This window comes from Seriola dumerili, unplaced genomic scaffold (assembly GCF_002260705.1).
Source record: "Seriola dumerili isolate Sdu_G_001 unplaced genomic scaffold, Sdu_1.0 BDQW01000202.1, whole genome shotgun sequence".
Taxonomy (NCBI): Eukaryota; Metazoa; Chordata; class Actinopteri; order Carangiformes; family Carangidae; genus Seriola; species Seriola dumerili.
The window spans coordinates 767,124-783,683 of record NW_019174457.1 but is presented as its reverse complement, the minus strand read 5'-3'; the positions used below and the strand labels follow the sequence as shown (position 1 = coordinate 783,683).

Genomic DNA, 16,560 nt, shown 5'->3' with positions numbered 1-16,560 from the left:
GCAAATACACACTTCCTGTTGCTAACCGCACTCGCTTGCTCAATAACTCCATTTCCCATTTCAGGCCTTTTAACTTTTTATTTCCATCATATTCATTCATTCATCCATTTAGTCTCTCAATCAAATCTGTTATTGTCTTTGTCTCGAGTACTGATGTGTGATGGTGCAGTGTGTGCAGTGTGTGTGTGTGTGTGTGTGTGTAAATTACACCAATCATTTACTCTTACTTTTTCGTTTACATTCATTTGCATTCAATAATGCACTATACACACATTTAAGGATGGAAAACTGTAATAATTAATATACACAGCCGCATAACTAGTAACTTAAAATGTTTTGAGACAGAAATGCTCACAGATAAGTGAGGAGATAAAAAAGTTCTAATATAAAATAAGATGTAAAAACACAAAAACATTCCTAAAGTTGTGTTCAATTAAATTATACAGCGGTCGGTTTGCCCTGCAGACCCCGACACAGTGATCTGGTCACGTTTCTGGGTGGATGAGGTCGTTGCAAGGTGCTTTGTTTTCTCTTTGACTGACTGGTTTCCTGCAAGTCGTACAAAGACTCTCTTTAACCTGTTCAACCTGTTTCCCCTGTAAAGTGACTCATGTTTGTTTGTACCTGCAACTGAAATGTCTTTTTTGTCTTAGGGAAGGTTTCTAACTGTGAAATGACACAGAGGTATCTGAACGGCAGCCATGACGATAAGAGCTCGTCGCATGCCCTAAATGATAAGTAAAGGAGGTCAATGGTATCAGTCTTATCTCTTTAAGATACACTGGACCTTAATTTATGAAAGGAAAGGAGATAATGCCATCCCACAATTCCTTGCAGCAGCAACAACACCTTGGCAGATGTACAGTATATGTCGAAACAACAGAGCACCCGATTTTATGCTGGTGACAGGATCCAAAACTTATGAAAATCCTTGTATGATTGTCTGAGCTCCAAATCCATAAATATAGATTTCTTCTTTTTTCAAACCCAGTCGGGAAACATCTTGAAGCACAAGCATATATAGATGCTAATTCACTAAATCCCCCCCTGAAAAAATTAATTTACTTAACGAATATATTAAAGAATAAAAGGTCAAATGCCTGGAAACACTATTTACTTATGTCTGAATATAATTTACGCTGGCTCCTTGCTCACTTCCTTATTTCTATTTAATTATAATTTTAATGGCTCAGCTCTTTCTCCTTGTATATTCCTTTAATGTTGTATAATTTCAATCCTATTTGTTTAGTTTTAGTTTTTATTTTCAACAGTATCTATTTTGTTGTTACTTTTGATGAATAATTGATGAGTAAATGTGTCTTATGTAAAGAATAAAAACCATAGAAATAATAGAAACCTTAGTCTAGCTGCAGTCGGATTCTCTTGACACCACAAAAGGTCTGTCACGGCCCACGAGTGCGTTTGCCCAGTGACTCTCCAGGATTTCCACAGAGGGGCAGTGTTTCATTTTGTTTTCACCGTGCTCGGCCATGACGGATTCACAGCAGACTTCATGCAGTAATGCACAAATGTCATTTGATTGTTTTCGCTTCGTGAGCGGGAGAAGCAGTTTAGAAAATCGACAGGTGGATGTTTAATGAAACGTTTCATAGTTCATTTGCTGTGAAGATGTTTCCTGCTATTTATAGATAATGAAACCTGCTTTATTTTACACAGAGCCTCAGAAGCCAAGCTCTGTTCCTGTTCTGTAATAATATACCACCCCAAGTTTGAGATGTTACTCGTGCATGGTAATTTACTTGATTAAAATATGCTTTTATTTTGAAATATGCACCATATAAGCAAAACATGAACTGAAATAACACATTTTTTCTACACACTATAGGGCCTCAAGGGAGCTTAGTTGGGTTAAGTTGTAATGACCTCCCTCTTGTCCTCGGCCATGCAAAAATTTGAAGCTTCGTGTTCTGTGCTGAAGGGAAAAGAAAATCAATATCACAATTCAACAAATTACACTGAATCAATGGACGGATTCATTATGAGAGTTGTATGTGTCTGTTTTTTTTTCAGACACTCACAAGGTTTCATTTGCCTTTAATGAAAAGCAGTTAACCCCTGGGAGCTTTTTAAGTGACATGGTGTTGTGCAGGAAAATCGTGTGTAGCTTCAAAATGACTGTTTGGGGAGTGATTTTTCTCTCTTTAATCAGGGCCTTATTTATTTAACCAGGAAGAAATACAACTTTTTAACTTCTTTACTCTTTTTTTACACAACCCTGCTGATAAATCCACATTCTCAGATGTGTTTCTAAAAGTGCAGAATTACACCCTGACTTCATTTCTTATCTTGGTAATCACAGTCTAGGGAGCTGGACATGGAGACTTGCAGACACTTGACATTTTACTTTTCAAACCTTTGACTGAAATGGATGACACGTCACCGAGTTACAGTCCTTAAAGCAGCACATCCTCTGGCCTAATTGGGCTGGATGGCTCAGCCAGATATCGAGGTGGCATTTGCCGGAGAATTCCCTCAGCTCCCTGATCATGAGCCCAGTGTGCCTTCGTTTATCAATGTCTGCCTGCTTTTGCTGAGTAGTTTGTTTTTGCCCTTCGCACAATATATCACCTGTCACATCTAATAGGACGTAGTATGGAGTACACAGAGCCCCAGCGGATCCCCTGGGTTCATCTTTGTTTCCATTTCCACCATTGCCATAGATAACTCCTTCGAGCACTGCAGTCTCTCCACCTCCACCGCGCCGGAGAGCTCTTTGTGCTGTCACGAAAACAAATAGAGGATTTTTGCAATAAACCGCATAGAAACCCCAGTAAAGCACTTGTGCTAGGATTAAATCTGGATAATAACAATAGATTACTGTTCAAACTCAAAACTTGCATTTTATTGTTGACAAATTATTCAAGATTGGACTATAAGAATTTGGCTGAGTGTTCCCTAAAGTTTCTTAATGGATATGCTTGACTTGACTACTTAATTTGACTTAGTACACCATAGTATACCATACCCTATAATGTACAGAATTGTTTTCTCTCCTGAAGCGGGGCCAGAGGCAGTTAAGGGTTCACTAATACTGTTATTATTGTTAAATTGTTGCCTACACCAGTGGTTCACAGCCTGTTTAACCCCCCTTTAATGGAGGCTAATCTTGACCTGTGACCCCTCACCACTGCCTTAAAATGGACATGATTTGTGTGCAGTTCAGTCAAAAAGTGTTTGTTTTGTGATTTATTTAATTATTATAATTTATTTTTACAGCCCTAATAAGTAAAAAGAAGTATTATACCAAAAACAACCGTGCTGTATATCCATAGATGGCTCGCACAGACCCCGGAAGCTGCTCCTGCTGCCAAGCAACACGAGAGTATCAAGCTAGATTGAATAAGAGAGAGGGCTTCCGGTTGAGCCTGTCAAAGTAAAAATTTATGTTCAACTAGGCATACAAAACTCCTTCGCAAATGTTATGTTTTGATTTACCCCAGATGTAAATATATATCTCCGAGTATCAACATAGTTAGTAATGTGTACATCTCTCGCTTTTTTTGAAAATCAAAGACCAAAAAGAAGACTTTTTGTGCGATTTATTTTGAAGCTAACACCACACATTCCCCGATCCTGTTCCGTGTCTGTGGCCGACTTGACGCAGCCGCAAGTGGGACAAATGAAGTTCATTTTCCACAGCTGATGATGGCGGATGTTGTTGAAAAAGACACCATGAAGAATTACCACATAGCGTCTGAGAAAATTAACCCAGACATCAGCCGCTATCCTTACTGTATTGTGTGGACACCTATCCCCGTGTTATCGTGAGTTATCGCCGCCGGTGTGCGGAGTCGCTTTTTGACCAAAACCTCGGGACAGGGGACGAAGTGACAGCTCCACTAGCTTAGCTAGCTAGCACACGTACAATACCATCCTGTTGCTGATTTCCTTCGAATAACACGTTATATTAAAGCGTCCTTGCTGTTAATAAGAGTCAGAGTGATGAAAACGGATTAATAACGTTTTAAGTTTTATGAGTTTAATTTGAAAAACAAATGTATTTCGGTGCACAACTAGACATAAAATCAGAAAGCAAATGAACACAAAGTAAACAACAAATGTCTAAAGAAACAACTCAAAACGGTTTTACACACTTCAGAGTTGTAGGCTCTGCTTTTTAATGTTTAAAGAGTAAATTATTAGTGTTACAAAGTTATAATGTTCTTACCATAGCATTACTAAGATACTGTTATTGTTGTAATCCAAGTGTTGTAAACTTACACATATACACAAGCTAAGTTAAAATGTGGGTCCCAAAATCATACTGTTATTTTTTTTAATTAGATTATCACAGAACAGTGGTTCTTATAGTGTGTGTGTGTGTGTGTGTGTGTGTGTGTGTGTGTGTGTGTGTGTGTGTGTGTGTGTGTTGCTCCTGCTTCCTGCTTCCTATTATCTATTATCCTCCTGCAGCGCTGTCAGTCAGTACCAATACAGCAACATCAAGACAGCATTTCTATAATGTCCCTGTTACATGACCTGATTAAATGGGGGGGGGGGTCGTTGGACTCCATGTGTTGCAGAACATGAGTGTGTTAGAACTGTTGTCTGGACGTTACCAATTTCAATTCATAAACCACACGAGAGGATGTTTTGTAAATGAGAATTGAGAGTTACTCCCTCTGTCCTTTAACGCTTTTATGTTGCACATTCATTTCAGTCTTAACCTGAATCTGAAATAAGGTTAAAGAGTGATGCCGACTTGGCCAGAGATTACATTGTGACCGCTAATATTTTTTTACATGTGATTCATCTTTTTGTGGTAATTCACAAAAATGCTTGTTTTTATGTGCTAATGTTAACTCTGCATGTTTTGGGGTTTTTTTTCCATTCAGATGGCTGCTTCCATTCATTGGTCACATGGGAATCTGCACTTCCACTGGAGTCATCCGGGACTTTGCTGGGCCTTACTTCGTCTCTGTGAGTTATGACTGTGGTTTTACATAAGTTGATTTTTGAGGAAATATTGGTTGCAAAATGAAGCACAGTGCAGTGGCTGTACTCGGTGGATGAGAAGTCACTGTCAGTTCACACCTTCTGTATGATTCCTCTTTAAAACAATACAAAAACAGCCAAATGGCATCACACTCCTGTCCCTATTCTCCCGTTCTCGGCTTTTTACCTTCTTCTTTTGCTCTTCTTCTACTTTTTTTTAGTGATAGTGTTAGTGATAGGCAAATAACGTTGTAGTGCATTATGGCCACCAACTGGAATATGGAGTATGAATTTGGAAAAGCACATGTGTTGATCGACAGACCGACGCGGGACCTCAGTTGTAGAAAGAAGGAAACCACGTGAATGTTCCCACAACTGGAGAAAAGTCTACATGTAAACGTACCTCATGTGGATGAGCTTTTGAGTATCAAACACTCACCACAGAGTTTGTAACTCGCTCCTTAGAGGATGGCAGTTACAGTTGCTTACAATAGATTGCGGTGGTAACTGCGTTTTACAGCAGGACAAACTTTTCCAAATGTCAAAAGAAGTTTCTCAAACCACTCCTGCTGCTTAGATCACTTCTTCACTCTCCATTTGTATTTTTCAGTTTGTTTCAAACCCTCACATTTTTTGCCCAAAATATGACACAACACTCAGTTTTGTTTGTTTGTGTCTCGCAACCAACGCGACCAAATATAGTTGAATCATCCATCTCGTAAACACTGGACGCACACTGCACAGTTTGAGTAATAAGTCGATGAGACCGAAGACTTCACAGACACTAAAACGCTGCACAGGAAGCACTTTTCCGACTCGAAGTTATCATGGCGGTAGCTGTTTTATTTTTCGTTGTGGCGATCACAAGATAAACATCAGAAATACACATCCATGTTAGAAATTAACCCACCATGAAGGTGCACTTGCATGAATTTGATTGGCCAGTGCAAGGCCTTGCAGGGTGGTGTTAACAGATCACAATCCAGAACTGTAAAATCCACTCAGTATATCTGATTTGATTTGGGTGGGTGGTTGTAATTCTCTGATTTGCAAGAACCAAATGAGATCCACGACGAAGAAACGACAGCCCACACTGAGATGCTTTATAGAGCCATTTTCAGGTCAACCTGCCAGTAACAAGTTCTTAAGTTTCTCCCGTAAAAATCCTTTAAAATTACTGCTATAAAATTATCTTAAATATTTTGGATTCGACACATGACTAAGGCACAAATCCCAACTACTTTGTTTGAAAAGCTCCTTTAAAAAAGTAACAGTTATTGATCCACATAGAGGTGCTTCAACCTGGAGCTTCACAGCTTCATTTAGACTCATTCGGCTTCTTCACACAAAGTTGATGGTGAACACAGACAAACAGGATGTGAGGCGCATTTCCTAAATCCTTAATGCTAAACCATCTAAATTGCATGTTCCTGTTTCCGGTTTCCAAAGAGCCACGAAATGTGTCAGAGCTCGTGTGACTGTTTATCACGAGCTCTACAGTTATTCACAACCAGTGAGTAACAGGTTGTTTTTAAAATATCCGACTGAAAAAGTTTGGACCTGGTGGTTGCGTCTGGCTGCACTGAGCAGAAAACTGAATCATACATTTGTGTTGTAAAAACAAAGGAATGTAAATTGATCACATGAACTGTTTTGAAATGAGAGAAAGAAATAAACATTTTCTCTTTTTGCAGGAAGACAACATGGCTTTTGGGAGACCAACAAAGTAAGTAAATGAATCTTTGGGATGTCGTGTTGTGACTGATTTATTTTTAGTGAATATACAACATACAACAGCGCAGTTACTTTTTCTCTTTGACTGTAGATACTGGATGCTTGACGTTAGCAAAGTCTACGCCAGCGGCTCCAACGCCTGGGACACAGCGGTGCACGACGCTTCAGAGGAGTACAAGCACAGGATGGTAATGAGTAGATTTGTTTACGTGTCCGTTATTCGCTTTATGAAAACCAAACAGACGGAGTTGTAACTTGTACTCTTGCTTTTTTCTCCGAAGCACAACCTCTGCTGTGACAACTGTCACTCACATGTAGCCATGGCTCTGAATCTGATGCGATACGAAAACAGCACCTCATGGAACATGGTCAACCTCTGCCTCCTCGCTCTGATCCATGGAAAGCATGTCAGGTAAGAAGGGGTAAACACGGGGTAACAGACATACAGTACATTAATGGTCCAACTACAGTGAAGGTGGCTGAGACGTTGGGTGAATCCAGGCTCGTCTACATGAAGGTTTCAGTCACCTTTTTTAATTGTTTGTGTCACGTGTGTCTGCTAGAACAGATAAGCTTTCATTTTTATCAATAGTTTTATCATGTTCCACTGGCTTTTAACGTCGTAGCCATAATCTGAGGCATATTTTAAAGCCTTGAGTTTATTTTCTCCCATTTTTACACATGCAACTAAAGTAACCGTCAAAATCCCGTTGACCTACACTCAATACTGAGCCTGAACGCACCCTGCGTAGACACAGACGGAGGACTGAAGCTGTTGCTGCTTTCACTGCGAAGCCTGTGTGTCAGACATTAAATGAAAACAGACTTGCCTCAACCGAATCACAGAGAGGACTCGCTTTAAATTGATTTATTTTTTTACATACAGTAACAAAAGCACAGACAAGTCCAGTCCAGTCCAGTCCAGTCCAGTCCAGTCCAGTCCAGTCCAGTGTTATGACTGAAATTAAACAAAAACATAACTATGAGAGTTGAGCATGAACTTTTTAAGTGTGTTTGAGGCTGATCTCGTCGACAGTGGCAGCTTTACAATCATACTAAACACACAAACAGTCGACCAGTGAGGTTTTTATGGCTGGACTGTAAAATGTGTAAAATGTTCTTGCTTCGCCTGATCGGGTCACATGACCTCAGTCCAGCTAACGAGGTGTCTCACGCACTGAAGCCCCTGAAACAAGCAAGAGGTAAAGATTGCAGGCCTGACAGAGCGACACCAGGAAGTATCCAGAAATGTGTTGTAGAACTTGTTGTGAGAAAACAAATTAAGCTCTCATTCTCATCCTCAGTCCAAAAATATCTGAATGTTGTCCACTTTTTTAAAAGCCGATTTTAGCAGCAGCCCTATAAACTCCAGCTGCTCTCTCCAGTGCAGCGATATGAAACAGGGCTAAAGCTTGTGAATGAGGTTTCTCACTGGGATCCCAGGGGCTAGAGAGAGAGAGAGAGAGAGAGGGAGAGGGAGAGGGAGAGGGAGAGGGAGAGGGAGAGAGCCCTGATTCTTCCAAGTATTACCAGTATATAGGACATTCCTGTAGAAGGCTCTTTACGGCCACAGGAACGGACTACATATCCCAGAGGGCCTCTGGAGAGTGTTGCGTGCATGTTGGATGCTCCTGTAAACTGCAGTTATGAAACCAACATGCGCAAACGGGTTCAGACGAGAATTCGGACGCAGGTTTTTACAGACCAAAGAGAAGCGGCGCGACATGTAGACACACCTTGTTATTAACTAATCGAGCATCTGTACCGTGAACCTTCCAGCTTTGTTTAACGTTAAACTACGTATATGCACAGTTTCTGTTGCATCGTACAAATCATTTCATGTGTGATTCCCCAGCGTCTCAGCGGGGGCCAGTGGATTGTAATGTGAAAACACGTCATGGTTACAGCAAGTTCAGGGTTTTTGATGACGTGTGGAGGAGGGGGGGGATGTTTTACAAAAATTAGATGAGTCTTCTGTTTGTTTGTTTGTTTGTTTGTTTGTTTGTTTGTTTGTTTGTTTGTTTGTTTGTTTGTTTGTTTGGTCACGTTTCCTCACCCCTCTGTCTTCCTCACCTGATCCAGCTGCGCAGGCTTTCTGAAGACGTGGCTGCCTTTCCTGATGCTGATGGGCGTCATCCTTACAGTGGCCCTGGCCCTCAACCTCCGGTGACCTGGGAGGCAGGTTAAGGACACAGTGGAACCCCTGCAGGTCGGATGTTGGGGTTTGACCTTTTAAACAGGGAAAAAACAAAACTAAAAAAAAAAAAAACAAAACAAAAAAAAAAAAGGGGGCGGGGGCATCACACGGTGTCGAGCGATAGTAACCGAGGAGATAAGAGACTTCTCGCCTCACGCAGAGAGCGTTGAGCAGGACTGTCCAACACACCTGTACCAACGCTGGCAGGCGCGGTTTGCGGAGAGCAGGCGGCCCGTCACTGGCGTTACTCCAGCGGGCGAAGCTGGAAGTTTAAATTCAGTTATTTTGAGAGAAGTGACTGAACACCCCCCACCATCACCACCACCACAACAACAACAACAACAACAACAACAACTACCAGGACCATACAAACACACTTAATGGATTATGATTGCTGGAAGCCTGACAGCAGGTTTAAGCCGCCGCCACCTGCACAGTGTAGCAGGCGTGACGCCGTATTTCTAGTCGGTCTGTACGTCGTGTGAAGGAAACACATCCATTGCCTTGCTTTTCAGATTTTGATGGTCTTACTTTGTAACGGATTGGGAGCGCAATCCCATGATTCAGTGCTTCCAAGGATGCCATGTTTTTACCAGGGAGCACAAACATGTTAAATCAATTAGATGCCTTTCTAGGGAATTTATCGCATTTCATGCTTGATCTAATGTAGCTCTTCTACGGCACTGCGCCGTAAATATGCCGGAGCAGTTTGTATTTTTGTGCATTTTCTTACTCGTATTCAGACTAACTCCAGAGGATATCAGAAAGTCTGCGTCTTCTAAAAAAAGAACAACAAAAAAAAACAAAAAAAAGGAAATATTTTCTCAGAGATTTGTTCTACATGCATCACACGTGACCACCTCATGGTACTACTTCAGTAGGTTTACGATCGATCGGTGTTTTCATACCTTTAACTACAGATCATCAGAGCAATGATTGTAGCAACCTCAGTGAATGTGGCTGTGGGAAATACCTGAGAGAGAAACCAAGAGAACAGCAAAAGCTCCTTTTGGTTTTTTCTGTACTCGTGCCAAATGTAGGAGAACGCGAGACCAAGTCAAACTGTGTCCTTGAATGTGGAACTTGCTCTTCGGTGGAACAGCCCAAAGTTACGTTGATGTCAGAGTTATGACACCTGGTGTACTCCTTTTGTTTTTCATCACTAATTGTGAGTCTTAAGGGAAGAAGCAAGTGCCAGTGCCTAAAAATGACCTCTCTCTCTCTCTCTCTCTCTCTCTCTCTCTCTCTCTCAGATCCCTTATGTGTTATATTTTCAGTTGTTTTTGATGCGTTAAAAAAAAAAACAACAAAAAAAAAAAAAACGTTAATTCCACATGATGGTTGGCACTCGAAAATCCGTTGCCATGGCTTTCGTTGAGTAGATTCAAATCCCCTCATTGTTTGCAATCAAACAGAAAAAAGTGTCGGGCCCTCTTCTTTGTCCACGGTGCTGCCAGAAGCAGCAGGTAGCCAGGATCCTCAGGTTTTTCACGCTCTCGCCAACCCCTGCTGAATATCCCCAGTTCACCCCCGCCCCACCACCACCACCACCACCACCACCACCACCACCACCCTGTAGCGCCTGATCAGCGTCGCTCCTGCTGTTTTCCACCTCTGCAGATCAGATTCGAAGGTCACTGTGAAATGTCAGCGCTGTGTCACAAAGCTTTTGACACGTACCGGCCAACATCCTGCAATAATCCAAAGTAGATCATTTATAGTGTGTGAGCGTCTCGACCGAAATCACGTGTGTTCTCTGTAGTGAGGGTTTGATGCTAGCTAGGGCTAACACAGTGCCAGTTTTCTACACTATGCTCTCTCCTCATTGAGCTTCAGTTGGAAGCAGATGTTCTCCGGCCTCTTGTGCGTTTTTCACCCATGTTGCCTGTAAATATTTGAACACACATTATACTGTACACCAGGTGCTCTTTATATACTTTGCAAACTTGATCGCTCACTACGGATTTATTCTTTGAATAATTTACAGTGTAATTTTTGTTTCTGCATATCATCTCTGCTCTGCAGCGAGTTTGTGTGTGTGTGTGTGTATGTGTGTGTGTGTGTGTGTGTGCGTCTTCGTGATGCTCACGATTGGAGAGAGCATGTGATTGCATGCCAGCATGTGTGTGTGTTGCATGCATGCAAGAATATATGAGAGTTTGAGAAAAGACTGTTCGACTCATTCTGTGGCTTAATAATCACCTGCGTTTCATTGCAGGCACCTGCCTACTGATTGAGTTCTATATTTATTACTCCATATCTTTATCTTAATCTCTTTCAACTTTTAAGCGATTTGCTGGTAAAACCTTGCAAGAATGAATAATAAATTAGACTGTAACAGGCCTGCTTGAGTTAATGTTGATTCGATGCAATAGCCTGCGTCTGTGCGTAGCTTTAGATTGTGGAAGACGAAAGCTGCAGAGTCATTTTCTCAAAGCATTAAAACAAGGAAAGAAATGGAGAACCTGACCTCAATTTGAAAAGTGGAAATAGTTAATGTAAAAACACATTGTTTTGGGAATATTTTAAAGCTGTGTCACTAGTAACTAGTGTTCAGAAGTGGCGAGTCTCAAATATTTCTGTTTTAAGTTATTGGGAAATTTTATTTTTGGACTTGAGATACAAGTAAGCCGACCGGTAGCCTTGAGAGCGATGTTACTAAAAGTAGCACGTGTTTCAAAAAATAAATCTGGAAATACTCTCGTTAAGCCTAAACTACAGTGACGTTTCACATCTCTGTCCAAACTTTCACTCGTAGAAAACAAACAGAAAAGTAAAAAAACGTCCTTTGGTTTCTCTGTGATTGAGCTAAGTGTCAGGAAAACCGGGAGCCAAACTGTGTCCTTGAATACGTCACTTGTTCCTCAGTGAATCGGCTCATTCATCACACGTCGAGCTGAGAATGAAAAAGCCCTTTGAGGGTCACCTGATGGACATTGTCATTTCACCGCTTCTGACAGAAATATATAGGCCTATGTATACTTTAGGACGAGAGATATAGATAAATAATACACCGGTCCTTTTATCGGCGTGCATGTGCGAGAATGCAAAATTCAGCGGAGACCAATTTCAATGGGTTTTCGACGTGGCCTGCTTCGGTGCCTTGTTGTATCCAAGAGCCAGGTCCAGGAATGTGGAGACCTGTGGTCCCGGCGATTCAGACCGTTGACAAAAGACAGTTGGGATGCTATTATTAGTGCCACTATCAATACTTATACCAGTCTGCAATTTTCCAAACCCTCTTTTGTTTCTCTAATCCCCCCAAAAATATCTTTTATGCTGCAGATCATATGGCCCGCTGGGGAATTTTAAGACTCCTGCAAGTGACTGTGTGAACTCTGAATGTGTTTATGACTTACAGCTATAATACCAATAAAGATGTCTATTATTGTAGAAAATTTGTGGGAGTTTTTTTCTCTCTCATTTTTTTCTTTTTTTCTTTTAAATTGAATTTCCGTCCTTGAATTATGACGACTGTGTTTCATCAGCCTGTCAGCAGGAGGGATGATGTTAGGATTTCAAGGCTCTGTGAGCCATGAAAGGCAAAGTCCCCTCCTCCTCCGCAAGTCTCTATAAACATACTCTGAAGTGATTCCTGTAATAATCATTATCATCTGTCAGAATAAACATTAAGGAAGGAAAAGCCTTCACAGCTTTGATACTCCACTACCGAGTCCCACTCAGAGGCCATTATCCCCGAAGAGCATCGTGGTATTCAAGAACAGGGGGGGGGATCAAAGGGTCTGCAGTCTGCCACCCCCCCCCCCCCAACAACACCACTCCCCATCTTTACCAAACCACCTGGTGGATGGGAATGACCTAGAACGTCAGATTCTTCAAACACTAGTAGTGAAACTGTGGCAGCCATTGCATTAAATAACAATTTACATGGAAACATTTTAAAATCTGAAATATGATAATAAAATAATATAAAACATGGATAATAAACTTTTTTTTTGCAGAAAACACTGAATTCTTGCCCCTTTTTTATTGATCTGCAGCAGAATCATAAACTGGGGCTCAGGTGTGTTTATATATGAGGAGAGTGAGAGCTGAGAGAGCCGGTCCACTTGCTCCTCCTCGAGCCACTACAGTCTCCACTCGAAGCCGAGAGGAAAGAGCTCGCGGATCGGGACCGGGTGGAGGGGTGCAGGGAGAGGGGAGAGAAGCCCCTCCCCGCAGATCATCGCTCTATAGTCGATGGTCCTTTTAACTTCATTGTTAGAGAAGTAGCGACGCCCCGCTTTGCCACGGCGAAGGATCAAGCACCCCCTGTGATCAGCACGACCCCTCCGCCTCTGTTCTCATGGAAATCAGAGCCTGCCTCCCGGCCACACTTTCTGCACGGATGCAAAGTTGAAGCAGCAGCAGCAGCAGCAGCAGCAGCAGCAGCAGCAGCATTCCCGGCCGGGACAACGGATGATAATGACGTGTCGGAGGAGCTGATCGTTTCATTTACCCCCTATTTTTAAAAAAAAAAAAAAAAAAATTGATTTTCCTGTGTGTTTCGTTTTCCTCACCGCTTGCTGCTGCTGCTCCTACACTTTCCAACATGCTGGATTTAGCGCGGTGCATTGTTTTCTGCGCGCTCCTCCGCTGCGTTCACGCGTCGTGCCCTCCGCGCTGCGAGTGCTCGGAGGCGGCTCACACCGTGAAGTGCGTCTCCAAAGACCTGCGGAGTATCCCGACCGGGATCCCCGGATACACCCGGAATCTGTTCGTCACCGGGAATCAGATCAGACGCATCGGCCCGGAGTCTTTCAGAGGTCTGGATAACGTGACCAACTTGTCCCTGAGTAATAACAGGTAAGACTCTCCTGGACTCTCCTGCACCTTTTTGTCATTGTTGTCATGCAAAGCAAACATATCATGGGCAGTTCAAGGCTTTAAGATAATGTCTCCACAGTTTGCCTCAACTATTTTTGGTCTGAAGGTAAACTTATGTCAAGGTTTTGGTTATATGACTTTTGATTTATGGGATGTATCATAGTGACAGTATGTAATATTCTGAGTAGTTGCAGTTGCAGAAGTGTTTAAACTTTCTTGACTTCTCTTGGCTGTCCTCAAATCCAGAATTTCCGAGGTGGAATCCCACACGTTTGCCGGACTCCGCAGCCTCCGCTCTCTGGATCTGAGCAACAACCAGCTGGCAGTCATTCACCCCGAGGCCTTCACCGTCCTGAACCAGTCCCTGCGGGAGCTCAACCTGAGCCGAGCCCTCTACAACCACTCGTTGGTGATGGACTTGGCCACGTCCTTCCGCTGGAGCTCCCTGGGGAACCTGCGGGGACTGGACCTGTCCGACAACGGCCTCATCTTTTTGCCCTCGCGCATCTTCTCCCACCTGACCAGCCTGCAACGGCTCCAGCTCTCCAACAACTCCCTGGTGGCCATCTACAACTCCACCTTCTCGGGGTTGGAGCAACTGGAGGAGCTCGACCTCACGCTCAACGCCCTCAAGACGTTGCCCGAGGAAGGTCTGCGAGAGCTGGACTCCCTGCCCACAGCTGACCTTCTGCTGGGGGAGAACCCGTTCACCTGCACGTGTGGAATTGAACCTTTTGCTCTGTGGCTCAACAGATCACAGGAACGCATCAGCAACGCCGACGGCCTCATGTGCGCCTTCCCGGCCAGCATGAGGAACACATCCCTGCTCGCTGTGGGCACCTTGACTCTGGGATGCCACCAGATGGGTGCGGGGGCAGACCTTGCTCTGCAGACCTCTTACGTCTTCTTGGGTGTCGTCCTGGGCTTCATAGGCCTCATCTTCCTATTTGTACTTTATCTCAACCGCAAGGGCATCAAGAAGCGGATCTACGACATGCGGGACGCCTGCAGGGAGGTGTGGGAAGGCTACCACTACCGCTTCGAGATCGACTCTGACCCCAGGTTATCGCAGGTCTCCTCGAGCGCCGACGTGTGACAGGACAATCACCCCCTGGTGTATTTTCTTATGACTCTTTTCTAATGCATTTATCAGTAGGAAAATGTAAAAATTGTACAGATTAGTGTGTAAATATATAAATACAATAGAGTTAATAATCTTTCAGCCTTGTTGATTAAAGCATGCACTGCCCGTCTTTCCTCATTGCACATCTAAAACTCTTCTTTAATACAGAGTATCTTGGATTTCTTTGCTTTAACGGACACAAATGTTCTGAACAGTCATTTCTCACATCCTCGCCTGCTCTTTATGTTCACACAAAAGCAACAGTAAGTGCCTAAAGTCGGCTTGGTATTGTTTACTGATCATTTTACTGATCTGGACCGAACTCACTTTCTACTTGGCACACTTTCATTCAGCTCTCTGTGTCGGATCTTTGTGTCCTCATATTTAACTTGTTAAGAAAAAAAAAAAGAAAAAAAAGCAACAAAACGCTGCAATAAAATCCTGACACTACAAAAACAAACCTCTGGGAATTTAAAGCACAATCACTCATTCATCTTTGAACCATTTCAAGCCCTTTGGTCCCTTCTTCCTTCAGCCCCAGGGTGCCAGAGAGGAATTAACCCCCCCCCCCCCCCCCCCCCCAAAATAAAGCTTCACTAAAGCCCTCCTTAAAATCACCACTCTGCTTTTCTCTGGATGTTGGATTGGACTGGAAGAGGAGGGAGAGGGAGGAGGTGGGGGGGGGGGGGGTTCAGCGCAGACCAGCGGAAATCTCCAAACCCCCTCCTTCTTTTTTTTTTTTTTTCATGAAACGTTGCTTTGTTTTAACTCCTTGAGTTTTTTATTGTCAAAATGATGAGAACCAGTCCCGGGCTGCGGCTGCTGAAAGCAATCTCCCTCCCTCCTTAAAGACAACAGCCGCTCCGGAGGCTCTTTGAAGGAAAACTCTCTGACTCTCCACGTTTTTCTGTTTAGGGGATTTTTTTTCCAATGATAAGATACAGATGATTCTGAAACACCAGCTTCATTGTTTCATTCAGCAGTTTTCCTCTGACCTTTTTTTTTTTTTTTTAGGTTTTGGCTGTTTTTTTTCTTCCTCTCCACCTTTTACAATCTTTTTTAGTGGAAATGTGAAACCCCAGAGATGTCTGTCAGAAACTGTCAATCTTTACGTTTTTACATGCATGTCTCAAAGCGAATGAATCCACGACAAATGTCATATGTGTCGTCTCTGTTCTTCTAAATGGCTTCATGACAAAAAGCAATTCACTGTGGTCTTTTGATGCTACAAACAGGGGGATGGCAAGCTGCCCATTCCTCAAGTGTTTATTGCTCATATTGTTAGCTATCTAGGTATTTGGTTGGGGGATAAACTGAAACAGCCTCCCATTGTTCGAAGCCAAAGTAGCATCTTCATCCCATCAAGATGTTCTCCAAGCTCCTGTGAATGCGATCCAGAAGTTGTTTGTAACATGGGAGAGTAATTTTACCGCATGTGGAATGACACAATAAAACCGTAGAAAAGTTGTGATCTCTGTAGAGTCATTTAGCGCAAATGTAATCTTGTGTGTTGGTGAAAACAGCTGAGATGAATGTAAATCATGATCATGTTTGGACTGAAGTGAAGGTATCATTCCTCCCGAGCTGCAGAACCACATTAAGCCGGGCATTTACTCGCCGAGGAGAAAACAATTGAGGCTCGCATGCTGACACAAAGGGGCGGCTCAGATGGCGAGACGCCTTCAAATAAGCTTTGTTCTCCGGCGCAGAAAGATGCCTTGTG

General features: G+C 42.9%; 2 protein-coding genes across 2 annotated transcripts; both read left to right on the top strand.

The window, feature by feature from the left end:
* The first annotated feature begins 3,654 nt into the window (after positions 1-3,654).
* Positions 3,655-8,947, top strand: LOC111228188 (transmembrane protein 222-like). The gene is made up of 6 exons (XM_022753990.1): positions 3,655-3,785; positions 4,857-4,941; positions 6,651-6,682; positions 6,782-6,878; positions 6,972-7,102; positions 8,773-8,947. The coding sequence occupies exons 1-6, from the start codon at positions 3,664-3,666 to the stop codon at positions 8,858-8,860; spliced, it is 555 nt and encodes a 184-aa protein (XP_022609711.1). The 5' UTR covers positions 3,655-3,663; the 3' UTR covers positions 8,861-8,947.
* Positions 8,948-13,439: 4,492 nt separating this feature from the next.
* Positions 13,440-15,093, top strand: LOC111228177 (trophoblast glycoprotein-like). Its single transcript, XM_022753980.1, has 2 exons — positions 13,440-13,693; positions 13,961-15,093. The coding sequence occupies exons 1-2, from the start codon at positions 13,440-13,442 to the stop codon at positions 14,808-14,810; spliced, it is 1,104 nt and encodes a 367-aa protein (XP_022609701.1). The 3' UTR covers positions 14,811-15,093.
* The last annotated feature ends 1,467 nt before the right edge of the window (positions 15,094-16,560 follow it).

What these genes read in the sequence shown, in the direction of transcription:
- LOC111228188 (XM_022753990.1), top strand. Translation starts at nt 3,664, where the DNA reads ATGATGGCGGATGTTGTTGAAAAAGACACCATGAAGAATTACCACATA. An exon ending in ACACCTATCCCCGTGTTATC is followed by an intron (nt 3,786 to 4,856) that starts GTGAGTTATCGC and finishes TTTTCCATTCAG; the next exon opens with ATGGCTGCTTCCATTCATTG. An exon ending in AGGAGTACAAGCACAGGATG is followed by an intron (nt 6,879 to 6,971) that starts GTAATGAGTAGA and finishes TTTTCTCCGAAG; the next exon opens with CACAACCTCTGCTGTGACAA.
- LOC111228177 (XM_022753980.1), top strand. Translation starts at nt 13,440, where the DNA reads ATGCTGGATTTAGCGCGGTGCATTGTTTTCTGCGCGCTCCTCCGCTGC. An exon ending in TTGTCCCTGAGTAATAACAG is followed by an intron (nt 13,694 to 13,960) that starts GTAAGACTCTCC and finishes CCTCAAATCCAG; the next exon opens with AATTTCCGAGGTGGAATCCC.